This window comes from Hipposideros armiger, unplaced genomic scaffold (genome assembly GCF_001890085.2).
Source record: "Hipposideros armiger isolate ML-2016 unplaced genomic scaffold, ASM189008v1 scaffold_480, whole genome shotgun sequence".
NCBI lineage: Eukaryota > Metazoa > Chordata > Mammalia > Chiroptera > Hipposideridae > Hipposideros > Hipposideros armiger.
Window position 1 is genome coordinate 884,351 of NW_017731830.1, and position 11,977 is coordinate 896,327.

At 49.3% G+C, this 11,977-nt stretch overlaps 1 protein-coding gene across 1 annotated transcript in view; it reads left to right on the top strand.

Moving 5' to 3' along the window:
* Positions 1-10,995, top strand: part of CLEC19A (C-type lectin domain containing 19A) — a 16,404-nt gene extending 5,409 nt beyond the window's left edge. Inside the window, 5 exon segments of the mRNA XM_019666887.1 lie at positions 3,853-3,886; positions 3,888-4,013; positions 6,713-6,806; positions 9,532-9,667; positions 10,916-10,995. Of these exon segments, the coding sequence (XP_019522432.1) occupies positions 3,853-3,886; positions 3,888-4,013; positions 6,713-6,806; positions 9,532-9,667; positions 10,916-10,995 (470 nt within the window).
* The last annotated feature ends 982 nt before the right edge of the window (positions 10,996-11,977 follow it).

Sequence of the window (11,977 nt, forward strand, 5' to 3'; positions counted from 1 at the left end):
GGCCTGGGACTTGCTTTTTGAATAGCCCCCCGGCTTTAGGATCCCAGGAAAACCTTGGAGCCTCCTTCCTCTAGGAGCAAGGGCCCTTCCCTCCTCTCCCTCCCAGCCCCTTTCGCCTGACTAATTATTTGGTCTCCCTGGCCACCCTCCTCTGAGAGGGAGGGAATGAGTGAGTGAGTGTACAGGCTCCATCCTTCGGGCTGGCACCCTGTAGACCAGCGCCCCCAGACGTTCCTGTGCACTGGACCCATGGGCCACCTGGCTAAAATGCAGGTTCTGACTCTGGGGGTCTGGGGCAGGGAGTAGTGAGGCTCTGCGCTGCTAATGAGCTCCCTGGTGACTGGTGACACTGCTGCTGAGTCCTTGTCCTAAATAACCCAGGAAACCTGTCAGTCATGCTCAGTTAGAAAAGCCCAGGAACGCCATCCTACAGACAGGACACAGGGATGGTGCCCATGCTCGTCTCACCACTGTCCCCCGAAGAGGGCAGGTGCCCGAAAGGAGCAGGATGTGATTTCCTAGCACATGTGGAGTTATTATTGGCACCTACTATGTGCCAGACCCAGGGGGCAGGATGGTCACAACAGACATTGACTAGGAGGGAGCCAGGACTTGACATTGGGTCCCTCTCATAGAGCAGAGACACATGCAGTCTCACCTTACCTAAAGGGGACTCCAGGAGAAAATAAAAACTCCTCCCACTGTCAGAGTGGGATGACAGAGAAGTGTGTCAGCTCCATCCCAGCTCAGGAGGAAAAAGCAAGACCCGCCTTGGACAGTGTACTTTGGTGAGGTCTGTACCATTCAATTTAGACAGCAACTTCCCCAGTGCTTTGAAGCCACGGGCTTATAATAGTGATACGTTTTAACTCGAAAATTAGAGAAAGGAACCAAACTCTACTTTTGATCAGTTGCGTGGCCCGTGGCTTAGTTTTTGTTAAGGAAAATACGGAGAGGCCGAGAAATGTGGCTATTTGCTGTGACGTGTGGGGTCGTTTCATGTGTGGGATTCTGTCTTCCATCTCAGGCAGGGTTTCTGTTGACATTTGGGGTTGGAAGACTGTCTGTGGTCAGGGACTGTCCCGTTCCTTGTTGGATGTTTATCATCCCTGGCCTCTCCCCACTGGATTCGTATAGTACACACACACCCCATTTTTGACAACCACAAATGTCCAATGTCCCCTGGGGGTCAATATCGCCCTCGATCGAGACCTACTGCTCCACAATGACCAGCTGAGGGAAGCCTGGGATGTGGGACTTCCTGTTTTAAAACTAGGACTGTCCTGGGCAAACTGGGATGATGTGGCCACCCCTGGTCCCTCTCTAATAGGAATATTTATGATGCTGAATAATTCTTGGATGGTGGGAGTGGGGAAAGTGGGTTAGCCCCAGAAATACCATCCCCTTGGCCAATTATTCCAGCCAGCGCCTGGTGCATGGTCAGGTTCTCACCCATGAGTGTCCTTGGTACCAAGTGATGGGTGGAAAGCTGAAGGAAATGATTTGCTGCTTCTCTTCCATGCAAAGCGGGAAACTGCTCCAAAAATAGACCTGCGACACTGATTTAGCTGAGACTCTGCGTGGGAGGCAGGGCCTGAAAGTCCCACGAAGAGCTCAGTAACACCCAGAGTCACAAGGCGTCCCTCAGCCCTGTTGGCTGATGCTGCGGGAAGGCATCGGGGCAGTGTCCTTCTAGACCGGTGCTCTCAGCTGAGAAAGGTGACCGAGGTTTGGGGGGCAGGGATTGGCGAGGATACGGAACCCACCGGCGTCCCCATGCACAGTTCTGTCCCTTTGCCACACAGAGGAGGGTTAAGAGAGCAAATGCTTCGTCGCTGTGGATAATGTGCACATTGAAAGACAGTTGGCCAGGGCCAAGCAGGAATGTGTGGGACAAACCAGCCCTGACCAGTGCAGCTGCCTGGGCTGGAGGAAGCGCTGATTCTGGACAAACTGGAAAAGCCTGGTGGCCCTGATCAGTGACCGGAAGCAGGGCTTGGAACCTGCCTGCTTAGCACGGCTCTGCTGACGAAAGCAACCGTCCCTTTTTCCCACCAGAGAAATGCACACAGGTACACGTGCACACACACGTACACACTTTTGATTTTGCAGGATAACCTTGAGCCAGCCCCTTAACCTGTCTAAGCCACAGTTTTCCCTAACGTGAACTGTCGCCTACTTTTTTATTCATGAGCTCAGCCAGCTATTATGGTGGCTTGACAGGCAAAGAGTCCACACCCACGGGCACCACAAAAGGGACCCCGAATGTCAGCCAGTTTGACAGCTGAGAAGGGAAGGAGTGTGCCAGCGTCACACAGCGCGTCAGGTGCAGGACCGGTGACTGTGACCCAGGCTTCCCCTCTGAGTCTAACACATGTCACCACTGGCCGCTGCCTGCCATCACTGATTAGCCCCCCGAGTTAGTTCAGGGATGGTTCTCAGCACACCTTCCTGTCAGTCATCCTGAACTATGGTAAAAAAAAAAAAAAAGTATCTCCTAAGGGTTCTTCAGAGGGGCCAAAGCTTGGGAGAACTGTATTATCTCAAACGTGGGTTTTTTCCTTTGTGCCTTTTCATAATTAACCACCCTGGCGGTAACCCCGAGTGTGGCTCGGGGTTAATTTTCACTGCCAGAAGCGGTAACCCCGAGCCGCACTCGGGATTACACTGCAGTGTCCCAGAGAAGTCCCTTACCTGCTCCCTGCGATCCTGCTGTGTCCTCCTGGGATCGCCGATGAGAACACCGGCCGATGACAAATTGCGGTGTTTTTTATTTGATTACATTATTGAATAAAATTATATTATTTTTTATAATTATTTATTATATTATAATTTATGATTTTGTGTTTCAAACTTTATCATACCTGGGATGCCTACTAGACTCTTGTTTGGACAGATTTAAGTGAGTCATTCCTAAGAATTACAGGCCTACAATATAAAACAACAAATTTCCATGCAAAACAATGGACCGCTTTGGGTACAAAATTACTGACATAATCAGACCGCCAGGGAGGTTAAGAACAAACCCTGACTCCCAGTATTTCGATGGGCTAAAGATATAAATAGCCTTGGCTGTAGTTTGTCAATAAACACATGGAAAAATGTCCACCCTCGCCAGAGAGCCCAGACTTGCACATGGAAACGAGATACCGTTTTGTTTTTTTTCTCACTTATAAAATTTGCAAAGATTGCCATTAAAGCTGTAACACTCAGCATTGGCAAGGGCGGTGTGAGATCGGTGCTCTCCGACGTTACCGTGGGAGGATAAATTGCTTTCAGGAGGCAATTTAGCAAATTGTATCAAACCTTTAAAAGCACTCCTCAGAAAATCATGAGAAATGCTGAAGAGGCTGTATGCATCTCAGTATTGCGTGTAATTGTTTTTTTATAAAAGGGAAACAATCTAATTATCCATAAATAGGGGAATGATTAAATAAACTCGAGAAGGGCCACTCGGTGGAGTATTCAAGAGCTATTCAAAATGGTGTTTACTAAAACTCACATGGTCATGGGGGAAATCCTTACACTCTAATTTTCAGAAATCTGAATACTGATAGGTGTGCATAGCACCATATAATCACAATTATATTTTTAACAAGATCACTGCGTTCAAGCATGACGTGGAAAATATATCAGTAGTGACATTTTCCAAGTGTTCTATAATGAACATAGATTACTTTCATCATTTGGTGACTTTTAGGTATACATGTGTTTTTTGGGGACCTCAAGGGTGAAATTGCATTCATCATAATGGAACGTGTTTTACTTTCATTCTTGAAAATATGTCATAAGCTGTAGAAACAGTGTTTGCACTGCCAGGTTTCCCCCCAGTGTGCTTCCTCTCTACCCCAGCCATGCCGGAGCTGCCCCAGGCTCCCCCGTGCCCCCTGGATGGAGTTCAGAGGCCACTGCTATCGATTTTTCCCTCTCAATGAGACCGGGGCCGAGGCTGACTTCTACTGTGCTGAGCTCTCCATCGGCAGAAAGTCCTCCAGACTGGCCTCCATGCACAGGTGAGTGGACTCCTGGGTCCTCTGGAGTGCAACCAAGCACCGTCCCCCTCTTCTTTGGAAAGGGGGCGTGGAGATGGGCGTGTCTTTTTGGTAACTGAAGCTAATTTTTCTCCAGCTCAATGTCTCATCGAAACTGTCCTTGGTGCAGAAGGCACAGCATTTAGCATGGGCATGCCGGAAGGTTCATCTTTGTAAGAATTGATCTCGTGCTATGTCCCGCGCTGTATCACAGGGGGTTTGGCCCTGCGTTACCACTCGCATAATACACAGACAGAGCACATACTATAAGGAATAATAGCTGATGTTTATTTGCTAAGTGTTTATATACATCCTCATGGGAAAGCTCCCTTCAGCCGGTTTAGGGAGGTGTCTTCATTTTACAGGTACAGAACCTGAGGCTCCGAGAAGGTGAGTAGCTTGCTCAGCGTTACACAGCTATGAAGCATGGACGTTGGGCTTTGAACTGGAGCATTCGAATTCCACAGCCCACCCACCCACCAAGGCCTCCTTCAGCATCCTCTGTGTCTCCTAAGCCCCAGCCCGACGGGCGGTGTCAGAGCTCTCCAATCTGGGCCAGCCCTTTCCCTCCCCCACACCTTCGCACATTCTCTTTCCTCTGCTGGGAATTCCCGCTCCTGTTGTCTCCTCCAGGTAGACACTTCCTCAGCCTTCAAGGTTTCGCCTGCCTCCGTGACACCCTGCTTGCACTCATTACCCCCCTCTCCTAGAGCACGTCCTTCTTCACAGTTTCATGCCCTGTGTTCACGCCCAACTTCCTGGCTGATGTGTGGGTTCCTTGAAGACGGGTGTGATATGTTCCCTTGTCACCCAGACTACGAATTCACCATCTTGCCTGTGTTTTTCAAGAGTCTCAGAGACTCGAAGTTAGAAAAGCAGTTGGTTCTTTATGCTTTAGGGTCACTGAGTTTTATTAAGAATAAAGAAGGGGTCCTCTGTCTGAGCATCCGAGGGAGCCTTCAATCTTCCCACCGATTCATCCAACTAATACATGGAACACCCACTGTGTTCTCGGTGGTCCTGAAGAATACAGTGAGGATATAGGGTCCAGCTAGGAAAAGAGGAACCGCTACAAATATTTAAAACACAGAGGATTTAATACATACATGAGGGATGAGATCTAATAGGCGGTAGTGAGACAGTCTCGAGATCCCCAACAGGGGAAGCCGGTTCCAGCCCTCAGTGGACGGCAGGCCCGTCTTGTGGAAGCTGGGGACCCTGAGGCGAGGCAGCCCCAGCCAGCGGCTCTCTCGGCGGAGGGGGAGCCCTGGCTTCTCCCTCCCTCAGTGCCCCCGATACTTGGAGGGCAGCTGACAGGACAGGGAAAGGCGGCCTTCCGGGGTCAAGTCCCTCGTGACACAGAGCCCAGCACAGGCCTGGCACTTAGGAAGACGGATAAAGTATGTCCTCAAAAATTCCCACCCTATAGAGGAAAATGAGGTATATGTAATAAAGAGTAAATTTAACAAGGAGTCTGAATAAAGGTCTCCCTTTAGCCAGCCCCTGAGAAGGGCAGTTCAGCCTGGCTCATGGTGCCAGGAACCTAAACCTTGGTTACCCGGGCATGAGAAAGATTCTAGGCAAACTCAGGGGTCTTTCAGCAATGTCTGACCCAACACCTGCTCTTTTCTGCCTCAACTTCCCTTCTTTCTCTCCTTTCAACTCCTGAGGTCCCCACCCCCACACTAACATTCACCCCCTTTCCTCTCTTTCACAGGCCGTTTTCCACTTTGGCACATAACACTTTTACTGAAGAAACACATGAAGAAAAGTTGAGTTTTAACAATACATTTGTTACCACGTGGCTCAGTTCCCATGAAGCTGGATACTGTTATAAAACTCCTAATGACATCTTGTCTTTCAGACACGATTCCGTTCTATATTTCTGGCGTTTTCTTCATGCTTATTAATTCTGTCCTTTCCTTCAGAATTAAACACACGGTCAGCTCATGTCCATGGCGCATGCGCATGTGATTGGCGTTTAAGGTTCTCTTACTTTCCTCATAATTTCTGTCGTCGTTTCAAGCGAGAAGTTGAAGTGAATGGAGTTCATCTACTCTCTGCTCCTTGCTCTTTGCAGCAGCACCTTGGGCCTTTCTGCTTTCTAGTTCTTTCGGGAGAAATGCAATAAAACACTGAAACCGTCTCCCAAGCAGAAACAAAATTGAACAAAGATGGCGTTAGTGCTAGAAAGCCCTGCGGCCATTCCACAGATCACTGCCCAAATGTGTGTCCAGCAGGTGATGTAGGAGACCCCGAATTGCGCATGAGCAGGTGGTTGTGGGGTGCCAGTGCTTATCCAGCTGGGTAGGACCGAGGTCAGAGACCCTTTGGACGGAAGAACTTTGTCCCCAGGAATCGTCCCACTGCTTTTTGGTTTCTTCATGATATTTCAATGCAACCCAGTGAGTTTGCTAGCGTTTTTGAGGTAGATTTGCATGTTTAGGTGAATGGCATGACTGTGTCCTGCTCAGAGCTGGCATGGATCAAATCCAGAGGTGCCCATGGGATGACAGCCACATACGGGGGACCTAATTAAGGAAGGAAAAGGAGGAAACAGAAGGATTGCATCCTGTCCTCTGTTCCCTTTGGCCCAGGAAGGTTACCAAGAATTGCTTCCAGCTTTCAGCTCTGTCCTGTCAACAGAGGCAACGTGTAACAGGCATTTTTTACCCCCGCAGCTGGGAGGACAATGTCTTTGTGTGTGACCTCGTGAACAGCTGTGTTCCTGGGACCCCAGCTGACGTCCGCACAGGGCTTCACGACCACAGACTGGTGAGGACGCGATGCCCCAGTCAGATACGGTAAGTGTTGTGGCAGAGGATACAATGGGGACGAACGGCACGGGCAGGGAAGGCCTCTGTTTGGGTTGGGTTCCCCCAAAAGCAGATCCCAAAACATGATGAGATGTGCAAGAGAGTTTTGCGGGGAAACATCTGTGACAGAAAATGGGGAGCAGGATAAGGAGGCAGTGACGTGGGTGCGAGACCCGTACAAGGAGAGATGAGCCCAAGGCTGCGTAGGAAGAGCCTCCAATCAGTCTTGGCTGGGCCAGTGGGGAGACCCCCGCAAAGGATGCCCATTGCAGGAAGAGGCCAGCCCTCGCACCCCTGACCTGCTGAGTAACTGACCAGTTATGGGGCACAGTGGTCTCACTGTGAGTGCAGCAGTGGGTGCAAAGGGGCAGGGGCGCCGGAGGCTGTCCATCAGCCGTGCTCCCTGGAGCTGGTCCTCCTGGAGGAGCTGTAAGCAGTGCATGTCCATGGCTGCCATGGCCTCCGTGGGTAATAGACATTTAAGCTAATGTCTAATGGACAAATAGGAGTCAGCCAAAGGAAGAGCATTCCAGGTTGAGGGAACAGCATGGGCCGAGCACCTGAGGTGGGGGAGACATCACGGCACATTCAAGGGGACACTGAAGACCAGTGTGCCTGGGATGCAGAATGGGACAGCTTGGGTGGGGAAATGGTGGACAATGGCTGCAGAGGATGCTTGGGCCAGACCTCATACCTGGCAATATCACAGCCGACGCCCCCCCAGAGATTTTCGTCCCCAGACTTTCCCTGGGCAAGCTGCGTCCTGTCTCTATTCTGCACGTATGCCTCTAGGCCTGCCTCACAGCACTGTAGGGAGTGGTATCCAGTTCCAGCTGCTTTCTGGCTGTTAGGTGACTTTGGGCCATTCCTTTAGGCCTCTCTGAGCTTCAATTTCATTGGCTGTGAAATGGGCATGGTGATAATAGTGCCATGTTGTAAATGAGCTACTGTGTGTAGAGGGCTTAGCTTTGCACACTCTGAGGGTTCCCTGAGGGTTCAGAGGTTGCTGGCAAAGCAGCAGAGATAATAGGAGCAGCCAGGCTCAGCAGAGATATTTTTTTAATCAATAGAATTCATCTGGCAAGAACCCATATAGAACTTGTAGTGTTTTTATTTTTATTTTATTTTATTTTTTTAAAGATTTTTATTGGGGAATTGGGGGATGGGAACAGCGCTGGGGAATTGAGGGAAGGGGAAGAGACAAGTTGCTGTCGTTTTGTTCTTCAGTCTAGTTGTGGAGGACGTTGCTTCACTGGCCCAAGTTGGCACCATCATTGCGCTCTTCCCGGGTGAGGCAGATCAGTCGCTGGCTTCTGGACAGCCGCTCACAGCGGCTGCTGACCACTCACACTGGCTGCTGGCTACACATGGTAGCCCATGGCAACCCACTGCAGCAGGGGCTGCAGCCTATGCCGTCGTCGGCAACTCACAGCAGCTCAGCTCCAGGTTGAGCTGTTGTTCAGCATCTTAGCTGTAGAGGGCAGTGTCACTGGCCCTCATATGTGGGATCCGAACCGGGGCCCTCTGGCATCCCAAGCCAGCTCTTAACCAATGTGCCACTCGGCCGGCCCGAACTTGTAGTGTTTTTAAAAACCCCAGATTTCCATTTATAATAGTAACTTTAAAATTGGATTATGAATACATTTAATTAGCATTTAAGAAACTTGTATTACAAGACCTAAGAATAATAGTAGCACGCAGTACAGCGAGAGGACTTCTTTTTTTGTCATTTCTTTTCAGGGCTGGGCCCCATGTGCCACGCACTAGCTAAGTCCTTTGCGTGCTTTGATTCATTCAGTCCTCACAGTAATTCTCTGAGGCAGCTGTTAGCTCCGTTTTACAGGTGTGGAAACTGAGGCTCAGAGAGGGTAAGGGACTTGTCTGGATTGCACAGCCAGGAAGTGGGTGCAGCTGGAACCTCAAGCCCTGAGGTCTCTTGCAGAAGCAGCAGGCTATTCCCATGATGTGACGTGGCCTCCATAATCACCAGTGCCTTGTGGCAGACTTTTCTGAAAACTGGAGTAAATGGAGAAATGACTTGTTTCCCAGGACACTGCAGAGATGTAGTCATTTCCGCAGTTGATTTGCACATTTATTGCAGCACCAATCAGATTCCCAGCGGGACTTTTCTTGCAATTGGAGAGTCGTTCCACATCAGGCAAGAAAAATACACGCTGTTGGGACAAAGACAAAAGCGATGAAGGGTGACTTTTTGAGAATCGAGTGTCAGGGTCTTGGGAACTTGAGTCACATAGACCTGAGCTTGAATCCAGGCACTCATGCTTTATTAGCTGTGTGAATTTGGAGAGACCAGTCTGAACCTTGACTTTCTTATCTGTAAAATGGGAGTGATGATGCCTGCTTTGCGGGGCGGGAGGTGAAGGTAAAATGAGTAAAGCACCTGGCATGCCACATGATAAACCCCCAATAGATGGCAGCTATTGAGTTGTTGGAAAAGTCATGACGCATTTTTGCAACAAAAAACATGGAAAAAATACATCATGACTTTTCCGACAACCCAATAGTTATGGTGGTAGTAACAGCAGTATGTCAGATGGAAAGTGACGAGCTCTGCACTGTTAGATACGGGGGTGACATTCTCACCCCCGAACCAGAACTGGCTCAGATGCCTGATCATCTTTTTCTCCTTGGCTTGCTCCTTGCCTCAGGATGGGACTCCCCAGAAAGGGCAGTTTGTGTGGACCGACGGCTCTTCCTATGACTACAGGTACTGAGGTAGATGCCAGCTGGATGGCAGTGTCCACGCAGACCCAGAAGAGATATGCGTGCAGATATGGCACCGGCCCCCCAGCGATGCGTGCTCCTGAGATCAGGGCTCTTAACAGGGGCGCAGGGGGTGGGGGTCCGGGCACCATGGATGGCCGGGACACTGGCGAATTAGGTGACGGTGTGGGGGGCGGGGCGTCAGAGGTGTGGATATTCTCTATAGTGGGTATTTTAAAACAATATTTAATGATGGATTGTTGACATGTACACTGTGGTTTGCATGAAAACACGTAAAGGTAAAACATGAAAAAAAATGACTTGTATAGAGACCAGTCCGAGGATGGTATTTCTGTCAGCTCATGGGTGCACCCCAGTGCGAGCCTGCGCCCTGGGCTGGCGTCCCTGAGTTTTAGAACAGTGGTGTGCCTGGGGGAGCACCAAGGGGCCATTACTGAGAAGACGGCATGCCTGGCTTCACATCCTAGCCCTGTTGCTTCCTAGCTCTGTGGCCTCGCAGGGAATTCCTTACTCTCTCTCAGACTCCGTTTCTCCTTCTGTGAAATGGGTTTAATAATTGTTGCTACCCTCAGGGCCATTCTGAAGATTAAAGGAGGTGCAGCTAATATAGCACTGCAATAGCACTGCAGCGAGAGCATGGCTCTGGGGTGAATGCCTTGTCTGAACCCCACCCAGTACTACCCCTTATTAATTGTGTAGCTCCAGGCAAATGCCTAAACCTTTTGGTGCCTCAGACAGTATTTAACTCCCAGGGTTGATGTGAAGGACAAAAGATGCTGCACGTAAAGAGGCAGCAGTGGATAGCATGTGGACCATCATTCCTCACACCAGTCTTGAGAAGTAGAAACAATTAATGCTTCCATTTTGTGGATGAGGAAACCAAGGCTCAGAGATGTTAAGTGATTTAGTCAAGGTCACACAGCAAGTAAGTGGTGGAACAGCGTTTACAGCCAAGAGCTCCAGGACTCCAGATCTAAGTGATCAACTGCTAGGCCTTCTTTGCTCCTTTTACTTTACCTGGTTAGGGGAGGTAAGTGTGGAACAGAGGTGTGCTGTCCCCAGAGCCATCCTAGAGCTTGGTAGCCTGAGCTGGGTCAAGCCTCTGGGTGAAGTTTGTCTTGCCCCTCCACGGTGGCAAGTCAAGACTGGCCTTATGAGATAGAGTAAGGCTGGACAGCAGGCTCATCAACCATCAGCAAGAAAGGGATGCCAGCAGAGACATGAGGCCTACTGGAGAGGGCTTTTACGCCAGTGGGGTAGTGAGGGTACTTTTATTATAGTGGGTGGACCTTCACCCAGGTTCTCTGCTTCTTCCTGCCGTAGTTCTGAGGTCATGGAATGATACCACCTGTAGCTGAAAGTTCCCCTTTGTCTGCAAGATGGCGTCTCTGACCATTCACTGACCCACTCTTGCCCTGTCAGCATGAACCAATTCCAGCTTTGTCTTGTAGCTGTGCCTAGTGTAGAGATGACCCTCAAGAAATGTAAAACACACAGAGGAGCTAACTCTCCCAGATACAGATTTTACACAAGCACATCCCGATACAGGGTGTTTACTTGGTCACCAGTGACAGGAAACTCAACTCAAACAGGCTTAATAAGAAACGGCGGTGGATTTATTGGTCCACTGGAACGCGATGCAGCCTTCACGTACAGATTCAAAACATGTCTCCGGCATATTATTGAGTGACAAAAGCAAGTTGCACAAAAATGCATGAAATATATCATTTATACACCCAAAATCTCCCCCACAGAATTGCATGTCTTATTTCTGTAGACACATGTATCTAGAAATAATGGGATAAAAAGTCTTGAAAGGTACACACACAAGTGATAAGGACCCCCAAGATGGGAGTTAACCGTGTCAAGGGGGAAATTTAATTCACTCTGTAATTTTTAATTTTTCACAACAATCATATTCACATATCATTGTGTACTTAAAAGTATATGGCTATTTATAAAATATTATAAGCTTCAGCCCGTTCTCTCTCGTAACCTCCAGGGCTGGGCTCGACTTGGCCAAGGACCCAGGACCCGCTACAGTGATTGGGACAAACACTGCAGTGTTTGATGTATTTATTGCCAAAATGCTTTCAGGAAGGTAACACCGACTTCCACCCTCATCTATGCAAAACGACAAAAATATTGTAATAACACTTTTTGCTGGTGCTGGTCTTAATATTACTTTGATGAGGATGAGCATTTTTTCATAGTGTTCTTGGCCATTTTGAAGTGGGGAAAGGGGCGCCAGCTTTTCCACTGCCCCCTGCTGGGAAACGCCCCCACCCCCCCAGGGACCATTTAATTAATGCCTGTCCCCCCTCCAGAAGCAAACATTAGTCAGGCATCCAGTGCATTGTTCCTCTGCACCAACCTATACTTTTC